Raw genomic sequence first — 24,133 nt, forward strand, 5'->3', positions numbered from 1 at the left:
GTAACCACGCAGCGATATCTTGAATGCGGCAGAGTAAATCGGCGTCCGTGTAACCACGCAGCGATATCTTCATGCGGCAGTAACACGCCGTCCCGTGTAACCACGCAGTGATATCTTCATGCGGCAGTAACACCCGTCCGTGTAACCACGCAGCGATTCTTCTGCTTTCATGCCGGCAAGCTGACGAGTAACACCCATCCGTTTAACACGCCAGCAAGTATCTCATGCCGGCAGAGTTTAACACCCGTCCGTGTAACCAGCGCCCAGCGATAATCTGATGCGGCAGTAACACCCGTCCGTGTAACACGCAGCGATATCTGAATGCGGCAGTAACACCCGTCGTGTAACACGCAGCGATATCTGAATGCGCAGAACACCCCGCTGCCGTGTAACACGCAGCGATATCTGAATTGCGCAGTAACACCCGTGCCGTGTAACACGCAGCAGATATCTGAATGCCGGCCTAGTAATACGCGTCCGTGTAACACGCATTCGATATCTGAATGTCGGCGGGCAAGTGAATTAGCGCGGTCCGTGTAACCACGCGAGCGATATCCTAATGAGGCGTCACAATTACGCGTTCTGTGTAACCACGCAGCGATATTCCTAAGCGCCAGTAATACGCGTCCGTGTAACAACACGCAGCGATATCTTAATGGCTCGCCGGTAATTCCCGTCGTGACTGCTAACCAACCCGCGCCAGCGATTGCCGCCAGTAGTAATACCCGTCGCGTTAACACGCAGCGATTCTTGGCAGGGATTCGTGGGTTTTCTATATCGTGGTTCAAATGTAGTTAGATGCTGCGACGGCGGAGAGGGAGGCGTGTAATGAGGCGGCGTCTCTATACCCAGTGTGGACACGGTAAATGTTCGTGACATTTAATGATTACAGACGCGTGACAATCACGGCGGGTTATCTACGTATGGCTCACCGGACATTGTATGCGACTCTCATATGTCGAAGACTATCATTCAGAGAAGCCTCCGTGGAAACCATCTTGCAGGTGAGAATGATCATTAATCTAAGTACATGGCCACATAGAAACTAAGCAGCTTAGCATCGGTTAATGTGTATCAGGAGTGAATAATAATAGACATAGTTATTCACTCCTGATGTTATTATAGCTAGGATTATTGCACATCTGCTGCTGACGCCGCTGTCGCCGCCGCTGCTGCTGACACCAACGCTGCTGCTGCTCGGCCTTCATATATAACCTGTGCCAGCCGGTTCTCTACCAGCACAACTACGCGCGCGGATGAGCGATAGACAACATGAAGACTCTCGTATTTCTGCTTCTAGTCACCTTGCTGGTACGCACATGAAACATATCTTGCGCTCAAGCCTACTTTAGGATCACCATGCACACCTTCACTGTAACCCTAATCATAACCCTTAAACCGTAACCGCAGCTCTAACCTTACCCTATCCCCACCCTTAGGCCCAAATCTAACTTTACCCTATCCCCAGCCTTAGACCCAAATCTAACCTTACTCTAACCTTGGCTTTAACCTCATAAGCTCATCATATATGTGCAGGGATCCTAAATTAGGCTTGACTACTATTTGGTGAAAGTACGGTAGGGTATGTCGCGCCGAGAATTCGTGACCACCGCGGTGATAGTGCGATTGAAATCCGAGTATGTGTTTTGCGATGCATAGCGGGTTTCTGGTTAACATTATACTGTGTTACATAATTTTGTAAAATCATGTGTTTTGCGTTGCCTTAGCGATTTAGACATTAGTCGTCGAAGAATATATCTCGTGCAAACACCCTCTGGTGATCAGCGCGAGTACTATTAAGCTATAACTCATTGTTGTATTAAATATATTCCATGTATTTCTTAATTTACTATGACTTCGCGTAAATCTGTGATGTTTCAGGTGGTGGTCACGTGTCAACCTAGGCGTTCGCCTACCCGGTCCCTTCGGCGCGGCCAGTCGTCCCGAAACAACCACGACAACGACGGCAATGACAACGACGACGACGACGACGACAACGGTAACTTTGGCAATGATAACAACGACGACGATGACGACGACAACGGAAATAATGTATTTATGGATAGTATCGTTAGTGCTCGGCAATTGAGGCGTTCATGTAGGAGAGGACGGGGCTGCCACTGCCCGCTGAGCTCGCCTGCGCGGAATTGCTTGCGCACGGGCGGCACCGTCACCTGCGATGCCTCGTGGACAGACGGAGTGTGCGAGTGTCCGGATAACGACGTCGGTGAAGGCTGGCAGGTATGTAAGTGTGTGTGTGCGTGCGTAACGTACCTTCATGCTATGGTTCATGGTGTTGCCCTTCATGTTTCCATGCATGTTGTGTGCAGTCGCATTGCGTGCACCGTCCCCATCATGCCCGTGTGCCGTGGCTGTCATGTTTCCGTGAGTAGCACCTGTCACCAGGTGTGTGGCGTTGTGTTGGGTATCACCATCTCCTCTCACATGCATCTCCTCCAGTAATGACGTCGCGTTTGCCATCGACATCGTATCACTGTGCTCATGCTGCTGCTGTTGCTGCTGGTGAGGGTGAACCTGACGGGCATCGTGTGTCGCTGTCGTTGCGGGATGTTCGTGGTCGGCCGCCTGATGCGACAGAACGTCGTCCGTCTCAACGACGTCAGCTGTTGTCGCCGTCGGTGTTGTCGCTAAAGTCGTAGATTGATGCTTCCGGCGGTGTTTCCGCTGTCTGCGCTTGTCGCTAACACCCATCGTTATAGGAATCGAAGGGCCTCGTGGATAGGAATCAGTTCGCGTAAAAAAAAATCAATCAGCGTCAAAGGTGCGCCTTCCAGCCGAGGCAGTGCCGACAAGCATATGTTGGATGGCGATACAACAGAAGCAGATATACCGGACTGCGAGACAGTCTAAGGCGATGGACAAGGATTCTCCACGCCGATGCAGTATATAAACTGGTACGCCAGACACCGTCGCTGTGTATGTCTGAAACCCAGGCTATATAGACAAGTATATGTCTGAAACCAAAGCAAGATTAGACCATATATATAGTATTCCCGGGGCAAACGCGTTACAGGTAAGTTACACGCCCATACAACACAGGTGCAGATCCAGGTATGTCACACGCCCGCAATAAGCTATGAATGAACCTTTTCCAAGAACTGCTCCTGTTTGAGTTTCGCACTTGCTTTCCACTCTTGCTCCTGCTCCGTCTATGAAGCGTCAATTTGTTGGAACAAGCTAGGCCTGGTCACGACCCAGCAGCAACCATGCAGAAAAACAGGATTCACAAGACACCAGTAGCAGCTTACAAGTAGGGCTCCACAATCAGCTGTGACAGGCCTTCTATAGATAAAGGCCGGCAGAAAATACCTGACAAACAGGATCAGTCAGGCAACCGTATAGGCGCGTATAGGACTAGGTATAGTGAGCCACAATTGAGTCGGAGAGCCACTGCGGACGTCTGTAAACTACTAGTACTAATACAGGAACCCCCGGCTCGCTGGGGATTGTTCTGATTTGTTCATGCGCGCCTGCTCGTAGTGTGCACAGAAAGCGATACGAATCACACGGGCCAGTTTACCTATAAACACACTCAGTATATATAGTTATATGCATGCATACTCAGTCGCTGATGTCATGCCACCGAGACTGGCACTATGACTTTGCGACCCTTCAGCGCAGTGCTGACAGTGACCTTACTGTACGCCTCAGACACACACGGTTGCCGTCTACGAGCATAGACAAACACCCAGTATAGACCACGTTTACATACCGCCTACATCTCCGTTTACATATAGCGGAGAGTGTACTAGTACAGTCGGTTAGGTCAGAATATCATCTAAATCGTTCAAATTGTGAAAAAAGTGCTGAAAATTGGTACACTTGCCATACTTTTGTATGCCTCTTTCATTTAAAAGCAGGACACACGCGATCCACCTACAACTTCGGCCGCCATCTTGAATTCAAAAATGGCCGCCGTCATATTCTTAAAAAATAGCTATATCTCGCCTTAATAATCTTCGTACAGACTTGAAAATTGACTGACCAGACGTAATTTGGTTACTATTTCATACAACAACGTGATGCATGTGATCAAGGGCCGTTTTCGGCACCATCTTGAATTCAAAATGGCCGCCGTTCATTTCTTAAAAAATAGCTATATCTCGGTTAATAATCTTCGTACAGACTTGAAAATTGACTGACAGACGTAATTTGGGTTACTATTTCATACAACAACGTGATGCATGTGATCCAAGGGGCGTTTTCGGCGCCACATCTTGAATTTCAAAATGGCCGCCGTCATTTTCTTAAAAAAATAGCGATATCTCGCGTTAATAATCTTCGTACAGACTTGAAAATTTACTGACAGACGTAATTTGGTTACTATTTCATACAACAACGGTGATGCATGTGATCCAGACCGTTTTTGGCAACCATCTTGGATTCAAAATGGCCACCAAAAAATTACCAAACTTAGCAATTTTTTCGTTCACGGAAGATATAGAGACGTGAAAATTTGCAGACTGGCGCAGGTTAATAAGCTCTTCATATTAAAAACAAGACACACAAGTTCCAATTATAATTACAGCGGCCATATTGAATTCAACATGGCCGCCATCACATTTTACTCTGTACTTCAAAATGATCAATGACATAGTATAACAGATACAAACAAACATGGTGAAAATGTTGAATTACCGCTTTTCTCAGTATATAACAAAACACAATGCCAAACTGGCAATCGGAATCCCAGTGTGAAGAGAGAGATAAATTCAAGACAACAATTGTAGATACAGTACACAAGAACAGCATGCGCAAGCTATAATAATACTATTGTTTAAGTTAAACAAATGTCTCGAAACTGCATTGTCCACAAGTTGTCGCAGATTGATCACTCCAGTGCGGTAACATGCTACCTGCACAAACACAAATATAGTACTTGATGAACAGTATAGTATCTGTTATGTGCGTGCGTTTATCGCGGGCGTATACGTATCTGTTATGTGCGTGCATGCGTGCTCGCGCGGCGTATATAGCTATCTGTTATGCGCGTGCGTGCTTGCGCGCGTATATAGCTATCTGTTATGTGCTCGACTGCGTCGCGTTCTCGCGGGCGTATAGGTACCTGTTATGTGCATGCGTGCTCGCCGCGCGTATATAGCTATCTGTTATGTGCGTGCGTGCGTTCTCGCGGGGCGGTATAGTATCTGTTATGTGCTGTGCGTGCTCGCACGCGTATATAGCTTTGTTATGTGCGTGCGTGCTTTCTCGCGGCGTATAGGTACCTGTTATGTGCGTGCGTCCTCGTGCTCGCGCGGTATATAGCTTCTGTTATGTGCGTGCGTTCTCGGCGGGCGTATAGGACCTGTTATGTGCTCGTGCGTGCTCGTGCGCGTATATAGCTTTGTTATGTGCGTGCGGCTTGCGTTCTCGCGGCGTATATAGGTATACCTGTTATGTGCGTGCGTGCTCCGCGCGCGTATATATAGCTTTTGTTATGTGCGTGCGTTCTCGCGTGCGTATAAGTACCTGTTATGTGCGTTGCGGTGCTCGCGCGCGTATATAGCTTCTGTTATGTGCGTGCGTTCTCGCGGCGCGTATAGGTACTGTTATGTGCGTGCGTTGCTCGCGCGCGTATATAGCTTCTGTTATGTGCCGCGCGTTCTCGCGGGCGTATAGGTATCTGTTATTGTTGCGTGCATGCGTGCCTCGCGCGCGTATATAGCTATCTGTTATGTCGCGTGCGTTGCTTGCGCGCGTATATAAGCTATCTGTTATGCGTGGCTGGCATTCTCGCGGCGTATAGGCTACCTGTTATTGCTTGCGTGCTCGCGGGCGTATAAGCTACCGTTATGTTGCGTTGCGTTCTCGCGGGCGTATAAGCTACCTGTTATGTGCGTGCTGCTCGCGCGCGTATATAGCTTCTGTTATGTTGCGTGCGTTCTCGCGGCGGCGTATAGTACCTGTTATGTGCGTGCGTGCTCGCGCGCGTATATAGCTATCTGTTATGTGCCCGTGCGTGCGTTCTCACGGGCGTATATAGCATAGCTGATTATGTGCGTGCGTGCTCGCGCGCGTATATAGGTACCTGTTATCTGCGGTGCGTCTCGCGGGCGTATCGCCTATCTGTTATGTGCGTGCGTTCTCGCGGGCGTATAGGTACCTGTTATGTGCGTGCATGCGTGCTTTCTTCGCGGGCGGTATAGGCTACCTGTTATGTGCGTGCGTGCTCGCGCGCGTATACGGTACCTGTTATGTGCGCTGCGTGCTCGCGCGCGTATATAGCCTTCTGTTATGTGCGTCGCTGCTCGTGCGCGTATATAGCTATCTGTTATGTGCGTGCGTGCGTTCTCGCGGGCGTATAGCTATCTTTATGTGCGTCGCGTGCGTGCTCGCGCGTCTGTGGAGTTTTGAAAACTGCGTGTGTACACGTCGCGTTTACTTGCAAGAACGGCACGGTTTGAAATGCGTGTTTAGAACTCCACGATAAAATGGCGTGTTTTTCCATCGTTCCAAACGCGTGTTGGATCCGGCACGCTGTCGACTTGGCCGGATGCGGTATTAACCTGCGCAGTCGGCAAATATTTCACGTCTCTATATCTTCCGTGACGGAAATATTGCTAAGTTTTAATTTTTATGGCCGGCCATTTTGAATCCGCCTTGGATCACATGCATCACTTGTTGCTATGAAATAGTAACCCAAATTACGTCTGTCAGTCAATTTTCAAGTCTGTACGAAGATTATTAACGAGATATAGCTATTTTTTAAGAAATGACGCGCGCCATTTTGAATTCAGGATGCGTGGCCGAAACGCCCTTGGATCACATGCATCACGTTGTTGCTGTATGAAATAGATAATTCAAGATGACGGCCGAAAACGCCCTTGGATCACATGCATCACGTTGTTGTATGAATAGTAACCCAAATATTACGTCTGTCAGTCAATTTTCAAGTCTGTACGAAGATTATTAACCGAGATATAGCTATTTTTAAGAAATGACGGCGGCCATTTTTAAATTCAAGATTGGCGGCCGAAGTTGTAGTTGGATCGCGTTGTGTCCTGCTTTTAAAGGAAGAGCATACAAAAGTTATGCAATGCTGTACAATTTTTCATACTTTTTCACAATTTGAACGATTTTTCCTATAATCTACTGCTACTATACGTGTCTAACAGGATCACATTACAACGCATATATAGCGTTCACGTGTACGCGAGAGTGCGAGGAGAATATAGAAGCCAATTTAGGTGACACACAACAGTATCGTCTAATAAAATTGTGTCCTTGGAAATTTTGATAATTGAGGCCTATATTCCAAGCTAGATTTATATATCTGTGCCTAGAACAGCGCCAGGTTATTGCAAATTTATAGAGCACAATTTATCGGTTCTAACAGCGGCGTAGTAACTTGCTCGTTTGCAACGTTAAACCGGCAACAAGATTCGCTAACGCCTCCATTATGAGTGTTCCAAACTTTGATATCAATTAATGATTAATGATTAATGATTGATTTTCCTAACCCTAACCCTAACCTAAATGACATTAAACCACAAACTAATATAGGACCATGACCATATATATATATATATAATATATACTATATATATATATATTATGACCATTAATGACATTAAAGTTGGGAACACTTCTAATGGAGTATGTAATGACGTAGATCTTGAATTATTTAACCTAGTATAAAACTAGCGACACGGGTCGTTTAACTTAAGCAGCATCACGTCATATGTTATTTTAGTCGACAAATATCAGTCAATGGTAACAAGTGAAAGTTGCCACCACGAATATCCCAAGTGACGACTGCTACGAGTCTTATGACCGTTAAGTCTTAAGCCGCGCACGCCCGGCGCTGGGTCACGTACGCGTGGCACGCGCGTGACACAACAAAAGAATAGAAAATATGGCGACGACAGAGCAGAAAGTAATCACCTACGCAAGGCGACACTATTACATTTTAGTACCTCACACCTTGATGTCGCATGCCGACTGATAAAGAACAACAACGAACGCACCGCCGACAATGTGTACTATGTGAACTATGAGAACATGAATCGCAACTTCCGCGATTTCCAAGGACTTCTAGAAGCTCCAGCTGCCGTTCTCACGTTAGAAGAGAAGTCTCTCACCTTCAGTTGTTCCATAAAATTCTGGAGAAGGATACAGATTGCACCATCCGCACGCAACAAGGCCTTGACGGCGCAGGCCCGCATTCCCCCAGTATGTATAAATACGAACAGTTTCGACAGGAAGCAGACACAGTTCCACGGCTGCTGACAGAACCTGCTGGCGATCACTACTGCTACGTCACCGCCTGGACATCACTGACTTGCGACCTGTGTCTTGCTGCTGCGACCTACATTGGCTCCACGCTCGGATAGTATGCCAGCTGCATTGCTAACAAACAGCGCTGTCTGTAATTGTGCCTGTGTTATTAGTCTCATTGATTATGTTATTGATATAGATATGTATTGTAGTATCTGCATCGTATTTACTGCGTTGGCTTGCCGCAGCCACCTATGTATTGTTATGTAATATTGTCAATATGATGTTGTTTCATGTAAACAAAGAGCGCAGAGCCGTCTGGCTCATCTGAGGTCTGTTGGCTACGATTATAAACGTAATTTTTCCAAGTCGTGCGTAGTACCACATTTGTTAGGCCGCCAGATATGCAGACACGCAGTTGCGTACACATCATGTTAGGACACGCCCACTATCGCAGATGGCGAGGCGTAGGGGCAGAGGCGGCTGGGTGGGGGAGGGGTGGGGTGCGGAGGGTGGAGAGGGGGTGTGAGGGGGGTAAGGGAGAGGGTGGGGAGGGGCTCTATAGCAAAAAGCAGTTCACTCCTTGTTAACAGTCAACAAATCCATGTTTTAACCCTCTCTTAGAGGTCAAAAGGTTAATCCGACACTTACTCTTCTCGCATGTACAGCAGAAGGGACATTTCATCGTCCTTTTCAATTAAAGCCATAAAATGCTAAGTCACCGCTGAACAAAAAAAAGTTTTTCATCGCTCCGTCAGACCATGTGCTCAGAATAATGTCTAAAATCTGCCGGCTGCCCACTGACCTTGTGACGACCGGCTGTGACCTCCAATTTCGGCACAGTGATGGCTTTTCCTTACCATTGATTGCCTATTACACGACTTCACGCCAGCCTAGGTCGACTGTTTAGATTTGATGAACGCAATTCTGGCTTCCTATCCCGTATACCTTACAGTTAAGGAGTGAAATGTTCCCCCTTCTTTTACCCTCTTGACCTTTTGACTTTGACCCCAGCTTCGACAATCCCAATCGTTTTCCGGATTACCCCCCACGTCCCGAAATAATCGTGACCGTATCGTCGAGCGTTAGATTTTGCTGCCCAACTCGTTGACGGAACGGACCGACGGAACGGACGTACGCGACGCCACTGGTACGCACGAGTCACGGACGGACGGACAGGCACGATCATGCGATTCTACAAGCTGCACTGACTATGTCAGATGACGTAAAAATAGAGTACCGTTAGTATTCTGTGCGTTTATAGCATTATACTGTCTGTGGCTTAAGTGCAAATTGCAACACTATCTTGTCGTACAAACGAACCTGGACACTATACGATTACACGTCCTGTTACACGAAGCTCACAAGCTACGCTATGAAGTATCACCCAAAGTTCGGTGCAGATTGGACGTTTGAATCTGTGGACATTTAGCATACGTTAACAAGTAGCCGCACGAGCGTCTGGGCTCATCTGAGGTCTGTTGCTACGGTTACTAAACGTAACAAGTCGCTGGCAGTAGTGACACTTGTGTTATGCGCCAGATATGCAGTGCGTACACATCATTTCAGCAACCTTCTGCATTCTGCCATACTCCAAATCCACCTTCGGTTGAATTACAATCGAGCGTGCCTGAACTAATCGCTGTTTTATGGTCATTGTGACCTTAACCCTAACCACTATTGAAAAAAATTAATTGTTGTAAAAATTACTTTGTTGTTATGAAATTTGTAAATAGAATCATGTAAATATTTGCCTAATTGGCAAAGAAATAGTTTATGGATTAAAGATAGAAAAATACAGCAAAACAGGTATAATATGGAACAAGTCTGATCGGATCTCGACAAAGACCTTTCCGAGCAATAATTCTCTGCTGTAGCCGTTTTGGGCTATCGAGGCGCATATTGCGGTTTCCAGATTGATGGACGTGTGCCCGGTAAATATATGAGACCACACTGCCTGAACATATTGCGGCAGTTCAGGAATCCATGTTTGAACCTCCTCTTGCAGGTCAAAAGGTTATCAGACACTTGACTCTTCGCACCGTCAGTGCGAAGCCACATTTCATAGTCCCTTTCAATAAAGCATTAAAAATGTAGCGTCACCGCTGAAAACAAAAAGTTTTTTCAATCGCTCCGTCAGACCATGTCCTCAGCAAAATGTCTGCCCTGTCACTGCCCATTGCACCTTTGACCTGTAACCTCCAATTTCGCACCAGTGATGGCTTTTCCTACCATGATGCTATACACCGACATCACGAGCCTAGGTCGAGCGTTTAATTTGCTGCCGCAATTCTGCAATTCGCTCTCTTACTTAAGTTAAGAGGAATGTTCCCCCTTCTTTTCACCTCTTAACCTTTGACCTTTGACCCCCAGCTTCGACATCCCAACTCGTTTTCGGATTACACCCCCTCACGAATCCGAACGTTCGAATCCGTACGTCGAGCCGTTTAGATTTGTGCCCAACTGTTGACGGACGCACGGACGGACGCACGCACAAACAATCATGCGATTCTACAAGCTGCATCCGACTTCGTCAGATGAGCTAAAAATGCTTGTTGCGTGTAGACTGAAACTCTCCAAGGATTTTAAAATAATGTTTGTCGTGTGCGCTAGTCGAGTCCCTTTATACTCTAGTGCGCTGGCGAATCCCACAAATTATAAGCACCGCAGTCCATCTCTTGCATCACTGTTTGCTAGCACACGTTGTATTGTGCTTATACTAACAACGCAACAGATTACACAAGCGATCCGAAACTTCCGATCACCGTTAGAAAGCATCGCGTACAAATATATGCAGTCACCTACGTATACACAAGCGCGCACGCACGCACACACACACACACGCGCACGCAAGCACACACGTACTACTAGCGGATCCTGGCCACAGTCCAACAGTATAATAATCATTGAAAACGCAAATGATTTAAACGATTCATTTATTTAAAATAAAGACCACAGCATACCTGTATTGTAACAAGAACATGGTACCTCACTCACGTCAATATAATCGATGAAATGACAAGTATACTCCGAAACAGGCGGCAAACCACCTTTTGACTTGCGACCTAGGCCACAACCTGTGATCTAGGTAACATCACTTGACCCGAAATTCAGGTCACCACATTTGACCTGCGACCTAGGTCACGATCTTTGACCTATAATCTAGGTCACTTCACTTGCCCCGAAACTCAGGTCACAACTTTTGACCTGCGACCTAGGTCACGACATTTGATTCAGTGGAGAGAAAGAGAATACATGCACTCTCTATCACATGATAATATACAAACGTGAAACTGTACAAGGATTTTTTACATTCATTTTTAAAAATAACAGGTACTAAGTTACCTTCTATCAAACCAACATTTTTTTAAATTTTAACATTCCTTTCTTTCCTACGCGCGCACGCTGCCCCACCCGCAAAAACCGACTGGACAAAACTCCGGCGTCACACAAAAACAGTGAATTAATATACGTCTCGTACAGATACTGTAATTTCAACAAAGCATCTTCCAGCCACTGTTATAATTTTTCATATAACCTTTCATTTCATAGTACCGTGGTTCCCGATTCATCGGGCCTCCCATAAACGGGCGCATCGCTTTGAAAAAAACAATCATTATTATTGACGTTGTTACGTTCACCGCTTAATCGGGACATTTTAATGGTTCCCGACCCGTCCAGATAAATCGGAGACGACTGTACAATACAATAATTGGACCCCCTTCGTATTTTCCGCGGTCAACCGGACAGTAACGCTGATAGGAGTGTAACCACGCAGCGATATCTGAATGCGGCAGTAATACGCGTCCGTGTAACCAACCACGCAGCGATATCTTAATGCCGCGGTAATACCCGTCCGTGTAACCAACGACCACGCAGCGATGCCGCAGTAATACCCGTCCGTGTAACCACGCAGCGATATCTTGGCAGATTCGTGGTTCTCGTATATCGTTAGTCAAATGGTAAGTGTAGATGCTGGGTGTAATGACGTCTCTATACCAGTGTGGACACGTAAATGTGCGTGACATTTATGATACAGACGCGTGACAATCACGCCGGCTAGTACGTTGGCTCACCGGACATTGTATCGACTCTCCATATGTCGAAGACTATCAATTCAGAGAAGCCTCCGTGGAAAGACATCTGCAGGTGAGAAATAAACATTAATTATCTAAGTGACATGGCCACATAGAACTAAGCAGCTAGCATCGGTTAATGTTATCAGGAGTGAATAATAATAGACATATTATTCACTCCTGATGTTATTATAGTCGGATATGCGGGGGACCATGCAATAAACTCTTTCCACCTCCACCCGATAGTCTCCAATCCCGCAACACAGCCCTCAATCCAACTCCATAACCCCAGCCCTATCCCATAACCTCTAACCTTACCCCATAACTCCCCACTCCACCCATAGCCCCAACCCCATCCAATAACCCCCAACTCCACCCATAACACAAACCCCACCCCTAATCCCCAACCACTAACCCCCATAACCCAAACCACACCCATAGCTCCTAACTCAACCCAATAACCTCTACCTCACCAATAATTCCCCAGAAACGCGCGGATTTACATGGAGCATGTATATTAGCCCAACCCCACGAAACAGTTCATGCCGACATCACTCCGCCAAAATCGCATTCTGTGCAGCGTAGGCTACTTGGGTAACCATGGAAACAATATACTCCTTACAACCCCATTTTGTGCAGCGTACGTGAGCAACTATGGAAACAATACTTCTTATAACCCGACTACGTGCAGCGTACGTGAGTAACTATGGAAACAATATACTCCTTACAACCCCATCTTGTGCAGCGTACGTGAGTAACTATCATAATATGGAAACAATATACTTCTTACAACCCCATCTTGTGCAGCGTACGTGAGTAACTATGGAAACAATACTTCTTACAACCCGACCCCGTGCAGCGTACGTGAGTAACTATGGAAACAATATACATCATAACGCTATCCCGCACAGCGTACGTGAGTAACTATGGAAGCAATATACTTCTTACAACCCACGGAACTGTTATTTTTAACAGAACAGAAGAACTGCGAAACTTTCCAACAGCCCTACCCCATCAGCGTATACTCAGTTGCTACTATGCCTATATTCATTATATATGGAGCAAATTTGTATACGAGTTATAATGGTCATAGTATCATGAACATATACACCTATACGGTATCAGGACAAATACCCCCCGGACAATCACCCCCCGGACAATTACCCCCGGACAATTACCCCCCGGACATTTACCCCAACGGTCCGGCATATTAGATAGTAGTATTTAGTACCAGGGTACGTTCCGGTATACCGGACCGTACCCAGGGTACGTTCCGGCAGTACCCTGGGGGACATAGACCCTATCAGCGACAGTAACAGCAACGTAGCAGTGAACTAGTCACTGTGAATGGTTCTGCTGCGCGCCAGTACAAACAGCGCACAACACCGTACCCGCTGCACGTACTCTAATGTTCGCACGCTAGACAGTTTTTTTTGCCACGGTTGTCAAGATTTTTTTCTACAGACGCGTCGCTGCCCCCATTTCTGCCGCCTCCAGTAAACGCACCGGTTAGGAATGCTGAAACCCACTCCAGAATCATTGTAGTCATAGCATCAAGAGTAAGATAATATAGGATATATCTATATATCCTATATTATCTTACTCCTGATAGCATTACAGCAAACGCTACATGTACACACCTCTACTGATAAAACTCGATGTGCGTAAGTCTGATATGTTCATGGGCCTTCTACAATACATACAGCAGACAGGCGAGACAGCTTGATAACCAGTGACGGAGCATCTCGAATTTGTAACTTGCCTTGCACGCAACGTATTTTTTACATGCCAGCATTGACAACAACGTTTGCCAACAGCGACACAGAACTCTCTCTACAAATGTTAATATTTTACGATAGAAAACATCTGAAAACGGTGTACGAAATAGTGAAAAACTAAAAATTATACAAGCAGTGACATCGGTGATGTGTATAGTGGGGTATCTAATCGCTTCACCCGTTGTGGGCAGATCATAGCGACTCTGAAAGTACCACAATTGAGTGGACGCAAACCAAGTGGGTTACGTAACTCCGCGTCTCGCTTTTCCACGGCAACGGCGAGCGACCGGTTAATACGCGCTGCCTCAGTAGCGCCCCGTATAGTGCGTCTGTCCATAGAGGTAACGTGAGAACTAGCACGGCGATTTACCAGACAAAACTAGCAAATAAATGAACACGCATTCTATATGATAATCTAGAACATTCCTGTAGACATACTGCATACAGACACACAGGAGGGATGCATTAAAGTGTATACAAGGAGCATCGTTGCCTGTAGGTGCCGATGTATGATACTACAAGTGTACAAATCTAGAGCTAACACCATGAGCACAGCTTATGGGTCAGAAGTGGTGGGGGGGGGATAAGTAATACTGATGACTAGACTGCCTCATTAACTCGATGAGAATCTAACCGACCTGTCCGTCTACGTGAGGTAATCACAACCCCTCGCATATTGTTGCTAGGTCGGTTAAGCTACGCTATATTATGCATGCGTGTTTTCGACGAATGCACGTTTGCTACGTCACTACTAAGCGGCGTTTTCAGAACGCCTACACGGCAACATAAGTGGCTAGAGCTAATAGTCGTTCGCGCCAGGACGATAGGTGAAATCGCGAATTAAGAATGTCTTTCTGAGCTGAGCCACACAGGGTACGTGTGGTGGGCCATCCTCAACCAGAAATCGAAGTGCGCATTGCTGCATACACTGCACGATCGAGACACGAAATAGGCATCACAGGCACTTGAAGCGTTTCAATAAAATATAATGCTAAATAAATACGAAATCTATTTACTACCAAAGTCTTAATGTTTCTATACTCTCTTTTCACCTATTATTCGGCCGCACAATATTCTGTAAATGCATCCAGAAACTGCTCATCTACAACAGAACACTGGCTGCCGCCAAAGCGCCATTGCGCCGCTCGCAAGGCTGGCGCACTGGACACTTATCATAATATAATATGTGTGTCAGTGTCAGCAATGGCGCTTGGACGGGACAGCCAGTGCTTTGTTGTAGATGAGCATTGAACGCCGCATTTATAGAAATGGTCGCAATAAACTAGGGTTGAAAACAGAATATACCGAAACAATTAACGAACTTGTAAGTGTGAAAACTAAATTTCGTATTTATCTTAGCATTATACGTTTTATCATGAAACGCTTGCAAGTGCCTGTGGTAGGCATGACTGAGTGTGTGCAAGCTAAACACAGCCAGCAGCAAACAACAAAACTAGCCTCCGGTGTAATTTCGGGCGCTGACAGCCTGCTCGTACCCTGTCTAAATCTACCCGCCGCTGACTCAATCGTCACTCTCTTCTCTATCCCACGCGTCTCGGCGCGGCGACCAGACTCGGGCCCCGTCGGCAGCCCCTGATAGGCGGCTCTCTCTCTCTCTCTCATCTCTCTGCTGCACATCGGCTCCTCTCAATCCGCGCAGCCGCTCTCGTCCATCCTCCCCACCATCAACCCAGCCTCCCGCCTCTCTCCTCTCCAGTCGCTCTCCCCTCGCGCCGCGCCCTCCCCTCTCTCTTCCCGTAGCCACGGCGCGAGAAACATCCATTATGGTAGAAATAAGGCAGTCCAGGTAATAGTATATAATATAGTGAGTAAGTAGTAGTAGGCAGCAGGCACACAGCACGCGACCCATACGACCACGCACCAACTAACCATCAGCCCACCATCACACCACCACCACTCCACTACCAGCAGCAGCAGCAGCAGCAGCAGCAGCAGCAGCAGCAGCAGTAGTAGTAGTAGCAGCAGTAGAAGTGGTGGTAGTAGCAGTAGCAGTTGTAGTAGTAATAGTAATAGTAGTAGTAGTATTAGTAGTAGTAGTAAACTACTACTACTACTACTACTACTACTACTACTACTACTACTACTACTACTACTAAATAGTAGCATCAGCAGCAGTAATAGTAGTGGCAGTAGAGTGTAAATAACAAAGGTAACATACAATGTTGGATTACTCTTGTTGCAAAACGCAACTACAATACTTCGATTATTTTAACACACGTGGACACCGACGAACCAACTCCTGTGACACTGTCATTAGTAGAAGGTATGAGAACACGGGTACAGGTTTCACGCGCCATAGACATCCTATAATAGAGGCAAACTTGTGCTAGAAGCCACCTTCGGCTTCACAGAACGGCCACCTGCCCATCGCGTCCACCTTTGGCGGTCACGTTGAGTAGCAGCTATGAAGTGAATTCACTTCTATAGAATCGCCATTGTGTTCCCGTGACTTTGGGTGTTTCCCTTTGGTGTCGTTATATACAGATTTGACTGTATATGTATTACACATACAGTGAATGTAGACATCTGTGGGCTTCGACATGCTCTGTGTTAGTAATAACAATAGAACATCATCAAACATGGAGACACACGGGGGTTGTGCAGGGGATGTGAAATCCGGCATGTGCTTAGGCTGCTAGTTCTACGTGCCTCTACCTATGTGCTTTAGCATCTATATAATGACAGATGTAGCAGGCAGCAGCGAAAGCTATGGCAACAGCAACACTAGTAGCAGTAGTTACAGCTCAACATTATTTATTAGTCATAGCGATAGTAGCAGTAGTATTAGTAAGAGCCATACTAGAAGTCATAGCAATAGTAACAGTAGCATTAACAGAAGTAATAGGAGTAGCAGTAATTGTAGTAGTAACAGCAACAGCAGATTAAATAGCAATAACAGCAGTAACAGTGATAGTAGCAATAATTCTAAAATCAGTAGAAGTAGTACGAGTAGTAGCAGTTGCAGCAAAAACGTCGCCATAACCAGCAGCGGCAGCAGCAACACACACTAGATACCTTAGTAATTATCCCCTCCCCGTCACACACTTGACTCCTTCACTTCATAATTAGCTAAGGCAATTGCATCCCTGTCTACTGTTTTTATTTTATTATATTACTACACATTGAAGAAATCGAGTGGTGTTCTCACGTTATTAGTATAGATAATAGTTTACGGGATTCTGTCAGATGACACATAAGAGATAATGGGATTAAAAGACACACACAAACATAGACCATATGGGACTATCCTGTACTTGAATATAGAATCTTGAATCTTTTACCAGCGAATTGTACGATATTGGTCTTATTTACAACACCCGTGATCGTACGTTTACTCTGCAGGGTCAAAACACCACTACCCACATCTCTATTGATAGATAGTAAGACGTTTAACGGACGTTTGTTTCTTATGGAGAGAGAGGGAGTAAGAGAGGAAAAAGGAAAAGAAAGAAGAGCGATAGAGAGAGGCAAGGAGTGAGAGGGAAGGGAGCACGAAGAGAGAGAAAGAGAGAGAGAGAGAGACCTTTATCATCAACCTTTATTGAAAGACCTTTGCACCTGCAAGTAAGAGGGGCAACCAGGAGTTACTTGCTAGTTAATAGTTGCGAGGTGGGGTTCAAGCTTACATATCTACAAGTAGCGTAGAAAAGTGTATGTAAAATATTAGAGCTCTTGCCGAGCGATGACCTATGTTATGCTCATCTTCGTCTTAGTTAAGTCAGGTAGGGTTGTGTGTTACAGACCACTAATGTTTATCGCAGAAAGATGTCTGGTTGGCGTGTGGGAAAAACAGGTGATTGCAAACCGCATCCAAACTGCACTATTCGCCTAAGAGAAATAACCACGCATCTCCCAGATATTTTTGCTAGGTAAGTTAAGCTAGACCAGTTTGTTCTCGATTTTCATGGGCGCACACCAAACTGTCGACTTTACGTCACTTCGTTGCCTAGCATTGTCTTTTAGATTGTCCTGGCATAAAAACGATTGCCATTAGCTCCCTGTCAATCACTCCAGACTGACAGGTCAATTATTACATAACAATGAAAAATACAATTTCTGCACCGAAGGAGTCTCTAAGCAAATCAAGCAGTTTGTCTCATTAATAATACGGGACAGCGCATCCATTGCCAAAATTAATCCCAATTTGCCTACACCCACCAGTTGACAAGGCAAATATATCCCACACAGCATTCCATTAGCATCAACTAAAAACAACTACTTCATACTATTGCTGTGTACTGATGGGACATATAGTAGTATCTAGTAGCAACTATTCTCAGACGTGAATGCTCTACATGAGCACAGTGGCCTGCACTGAGCCATAGCTCTGCTCTCCCCACCCTAAAGCGACAAAAACATCAAAAATACTAGACGTAACAGCGACCAGAGCCAATGCAGTTATTCAGATATGTCGACACAACTCGCACCGCACTTAGCAGCAAAAGTAAGCACTTAGCACCTTTCAACATTTCAACATGCGTATCTACACGCACCTCAGCCACTCCACATATTCACGCCTGTACCTGCTTCACGCCTCGCTGTGCTACCCAACACCACCCTGGCCCGGTGTAGCCATGATCATACCCCAGCTCTCATTTTAGTGACCACAGCGAGAATAACATCAAGTGAAGAACGTAACCACCCTCAAATAAACAGGCACGTAGTCACGCACGCACGCACGCACGCACGCACGCACGCACGCACGCACGCACGTACTCACACACGCACGCACGCACGCACGCACGTTCTCACGCACGCACGCAACGCACGTACGAACGCACACACGCTGAGACACACTTTTATTGTGAAGGATAATTGTTAAACGATATATCCTATGTCAACTTGAGATAATCACACATGCATTGAATGCTGTTGCCAGTTGCATCAATCTCAGGACTAGCATTCCATACGTAACCACCACGTTTCACGTGTGCGCGCGCGCCAAATTGTCAATTTGCGGCACTTTGTCGCCAAGCATTTAATAATGCTCAGCCTTTTAATCACATCCTGTCTTGACACTGGCTGGCTAGAGCTGCATGTCAATCATGCCAGATGGACAGGTGTGTTGTTGTGACACTATCTTATCGCATGTGCCATTGCGTGAGATAGCCTATCCAACGACAGCGCAGTGCCACAGATGCGATTTTCCTCACATGTTGGGACGAAGTCGACAAGAGGGCAAGCGTAGCACTATCTATGTGTATGCGTGCCAGGGATAGAGAGATGGAAGGACGTGCATGTGGAACTAGAGACACACAGATGGCACCCTACGACGCTATAGTGACTTGCCGGTAGTCGTGGTAACACACACTGGGGGGATGCTACGAGAACCGTGAGTGTGGCTGCGTCAGTACGAACCACTGCACAGCCACAGCACTGGCTGCACGACCGATATCGTCCACGTCGGGGCGCCGTCCGACAACAGGCGATGTGATTTCCTAACGTTCGAGAGATGACACGCACAGACGCGCTCGCATAATTCTGGCGAAACCACACGAGGCTTCTAGCAATGCTGGAGACGTTACCAGAGCGACATCGCCACCGTCTCACGCAGACGCCGACCACTGATGAAGCTAGCCGGTACTTCACAGGATGTAGCCGGGGTGCCACGTTGATGTGGAGTGCTTGACGGTGTTACCGTGGTGATGCAGCCTCTGTGCGTGTCTTCCTATATCACTTCTGCTTGGTAAGTGACTTCTTCTTCCGTCGCTTGAAGAAGCAGCAGCACTTGGTCTCGTCGACGACCTCTATCTCAGTCTGTTTTGTGATCGGCACTTGAGACTGCGCGACCGACGGCTCATTAGCATTCAGCTCACCGTTAGCCGAGCTCATCACCTGTACAGATATACAACAAACATGTTAATTACAATGGGCTCATCACCTGTACAGGTAAACAACACACATGTTAATTACAATGAGCTCATCACCTGTACAGGTAAACAACACACATCGTTAATTACCAGTGAGCCTCATCACTGTACAGCGTAAACAACACACATGTTAATTACAGTGAGTTCATCACCTGTACAGGTAACAACACGACATGTTAATTACAGTGAGTTCATCACCTGTACAGGTAAACAACAAACATGTTAATTACAGTGAGCTCATCACCTGTACAGGTAAACAACACACATGTTAATTACAGTGAGCTCATCACCTGTACAGGTAAACAACACACATGTTAATTACAGTGAGCTCATCACCTGACAGCGTATAAACAACACACATGTTAATAAGTGAGCTCATCACCTGTACAGCGTAAACAACACACATGTTAATTACAGTGAGTCTATCACCTGTACAGGTAAAACAACACCATGTAAATTACATGAGTTCATCACCTGTACAGGTAAACAACACACATGTTAATTACAGTGAGTTCATCACTTGTACAGGTAAACAACACACATGTTAATTACAGTGAGCTCATCACCTGTACAGGTAACAACACACAGTTAATTACAGTGAGCTCATCACCTGTACAGGTAAACAACACACATGTTAAGTACAGTGAGTTCATCACTGTACAGTATAACAACAAAAACATGTTAATTACAGTGACGCTCATCACCTGTACAGGCTAAACAACACACATGTTAATTACAGTGAGCTCATCACCGTGTACAGTAAACAACACACATGTATATTACAGTGAGTTCATCACCTGCTACAGGTAAACAACACACATTGTTAATTACAGTGACGTCATCACTTGTACAGGTAAACAACACACATGTTAATTACAGTGAGTTCATCACCTGTACAGGTAAACAACACACATGTTAATTACAGTGAGCTCATCACCTGTACAGGTAAACAACACACATGTTAATTACAGTGAGCTCATCACCTGTACAGGTAAACAACACACATGTTAATTACAGGTGAGCTCATCACCTGTGACAGGAAAACAACAAACATGTAATTACAGTGAGCTCCACCTGTAAAGGTAAACAACACACATGGGTTAATTACAGTGAGTTCACCATCACCTGTACAAGTAAACAACACACATGTTAATTACAGTGAGTTCATCACCTGTACAGATAAACAACAAACATGGTTAATTACAGTGAGCTCTATCCACCTGTACAGGTAAACAACACACATTGTTAATGTACAGTTGAGTTCATCACCTGTACAGGAAAACAACACACATGTTAATTACAGTGAGTTCATCACCATGTACAGTAAACAAACAACAATGTAATTACAGTGAGTTCATCACCGGTACAGGTAAACAACACACATGTTAATTACAGTGAGCTCATCACCTGTACAGGTAAACAACAAACATGTTAATTACAGTAGTTCATCACCTGTACAGGTAAACAACACACATGTTAATTACAGTGACTCATCACCTGTACAGGTAAACAACACACATGTTAATTACAGTGAGCTTCATCACCTGTCAGGTAAACACACACACAGGTTAATTACAGTGAGTTCATCACCTGTACAGGTAAACCAAAAACACATGTTAATTACAATAGTTTCATGTCACTCTGTACAGGTAAAACAACACCACATGTTATATTACCAGTGAGTTCATCACTTGTACAGGTAAACAACACACATGTTAATTACAGTGAGTTCATCACCTGTACAGGTAAACAACACACATGTTAATTACAGTGAGTTCATCACTTGTACAGGTAAACAACAGGTCGGTGATAGTAATTATGCACGCCACGCATCATAGTATTGCGTTGTTTCAACATGTGTTACAGATATCACAATGCAGCCACAAGCATAAACACAACCAAACAATCAAACAACCAAACAAATGCACACGCATACACAACATTTAGAATGCATGGATATGTACGATTAAAGCTACACTCAGCATTTGCACGGGCATTGCTCTAATGAACAGTAAACGTTTCTTGACCAATGAATTTAATCAAACACAAAATTTATTTACAGATGAGATGTATCGCTATGCTCAAGCTCAAAAATTTGGCTGGATGGATGGCTGGATCGCATCTCTGACGTCAATAGTAAATGTATGTGTAAAGGGCCATGGCTTGCTGCACACATACGTGGGCAATACAAACGCTAGGAAAGCCTACATACATTGGTACGTGAAGAAATAGGCTTGTAAAGAAGTGGCACCTGGTGTTAGCCATCGAATAAGATTAAAAATGGCAAAATCAACGAAATGTTCGGATCAAATCTTGAGTGTATCCTTAATCCAGTTTAAACCTTATATTGTTTCAAAAGCAGTACAGCAAGAATGACGAAAGGCACAATGTGAAATCAGTATGGGAGTTCCTTCTGTAGGCAATGATATGAAGTATTAACTCTATGCAAACAAATACAGATTAGCAACAAACGTAGATATACATCTCATAAATGAATTGCTGATACACTCACGGCTACATTCTGCAACTCTATGCTAATCGCACAGAGACGAGCGAGAGGAAAATGGATAGAAAAAGGGGAAGCAGCCCGTGATCGACGTAACGGGCGGAGACGCCATGACGCGACATGTGACCTACCTGCGTGGATCCAGCAAGCTGCTGATTCACTGTCAACAAGTTGGCGCCAAGATGGTTCTGTTGCATGTCAGACTCGCCCCACGCTGTGCCACGTGGCTGAAAAGCAGAGTTAAGCATCAGCCAGCTGGGCTATCGTGAAGCAGCGGTGCCCGTCTAGGAAAGGTGAGCTCACGGGGGCCGAGACAGTAATAGATGGAGGTAATAGCTATTTTACTATACAAGTGCCGGGGTCTATAAGAGAGAGAGAGACAGAGATAGAGAGAGAGAGAGAGAGAGAGAGAGAGAGAGAGAGAGATAGAGATAGAGATAGAGATAGAGATAGACTATACGTTTATCTTTGTTTCTCCTCGCTGCAGAGAGTTCTGCACATACCTCAGATACGTGCGGCGGCTTGATTTCTTTGAGATGCCTGACTACGACTACCTCAGAAAGCTATTCTTGGATCTACTGGAACGCAAGGGCTGGTCCAACGACAGCGAATTTGATTGGGTGGGACGCACGTCTGGGGTATGTGCGATGGGTGCCATCTGCTGGCACACATTTGATGTTTCTGCTATTCTTCTGTGAGCGTGTTAATAAAGTACACGATCTATTATCCGAATTCTGAAAACTGAAAAGCTTCGAAATCCGGAAGTTTATTCGTGGAAGTCGTCTGCGCACCAAAGCTCTCATTTGGCTGCACAAGGTTCACTGCCGAAATATTAATATGTTTGGAATTCTTCGGCACGATATTGATTAGCTGCGTAGCCGGTACATGTACATGGCCTCGTTGAAAACGCTGCGTTTTAAGTCCTGGCTTGTTGCAAGATAGCTAGCGTAATGTATAAATTAGTACTCTCTCATTACTGACATTCCGAATCGGAAAATTCTGACTTCGCGAAACGTGTCTGTCCCAAGGGGTTTCAGATAATAGATTGTGTACTGTAGTACAAACTAGTTTTATCGGAGTTATGGTTTGATGGGCAATTATGTAAACAGTAGAGCGTACTTCATCATTGTTGTTTGTTTGTTGCTGACAGGTGACGCCGGCTGGATCGTTCATGATGCAGGATCGTGAGGTCGGGCCACCGATACGCGATACTGAGCTCGCACGGGAACGACATCGCACTAGCCAAACCAAACCCAGAACCAACGGGTAGGGTCCCTATTCCTCTCTTCTCTCCCGTGCTCAGCTTACTCTCTTCTTTCTCCATCAGCTCCAAGGACCTCTCCGCTCTCGCCTCCGCCTCTCGGACTCTCCCTCTCCCTCTCCTCGTTCACTCTCCTCTCTCTCTCTCTCTCGTCTCTCTCATCTCTCTTGCCCTTCTTTTCTCTCTGCTCGTCATCTGCCTCTCTCTCTGCCCCGTCATCTCTGCGTCCATGTCTCTCTCGTCTCTCTCGCTCGATCTGTCCGTCTCTCTCTCTCGTCTCTCTATTCTCTCTCTCTCTCTCATCGCCGGTCTCTCTCGTGCTCTCACTCGTCGTCACAGCTCCTCAGCCTTCTCTCGTCCTCTGCTCGACCGATCACGTCACT

At 45.8% G+C, this 24,133-nt stretch overlaps 2 protein-coding genes and 1 long non-coding RNA gene across 3 annotated transcripts in view; 1 reads left to right on the top strand and 2 right to left on the bottom strand.

Moving 5' to 3' along the window:
* The window catches only part of LOC106817682 (high affinity copper uptake protein 1-like), a 21,135-nt gene extending 8,730 nt beyond the window's left edge, over positions 1–12,405 (bottom strand). The window contains exon 1 of the mRNA XM_014822368.1: positions 12,315–12,405. Coding sequence (XP_014677854.1) covers positions 12,315–12,402 — 88 coding nt within the window. The 5' untranslated portion in view covers positions 12,403–12,405. The remainder of the gene's footprint in view (positions 1–12,314) is intronic.
* Positions 12,406–17,268: 4,863 nt separating this feature from the next.
* LOC106817685 overlaps positions 17,269–24,133 on the bottom strand; it is a gene marked incomplete at its 5' end in the record, with an annotated part of 11,407 nt that continues 4,542 nt past the window's right edge. The window contains 2 exon segments of the mRNA XM_014822371.1: positions 17,269–19,948; positions 22,621–22,716. Of these exon segments, the coding sequence (XP_014677857.1) occupies positions 19,787–19,948; positions 22,621–22,716 (258 nt within the window).
* LOC106817687 lies at positions 22,983–23,740 on the top strand. The gene is made up of 2 exons (XR_001395090.1): positions 22,983–23,127; positions 23,640–23,740. It is a non-coding gene; the product is annotated as an uncharacterized LOC106817687 (long non-coding RNA).

Source organism: Priapulus caudatus, unplaced genomic scaffold (genome assembly GCF_000485595.1).
Source record: "Priapulus caudatus unplaced genomic scaffold, Priapulus_caudatus-5.0.1 Scaffold1827, whole genome shotgun sequence".
Taxonomy (NCBI): domain Eukaryota; kingdom Metazoa; phylum Priapulida; class Priapulimorpha; order Priapulimorphida; family Priapulidae; genus Priapulus; species Priapulus caudatus.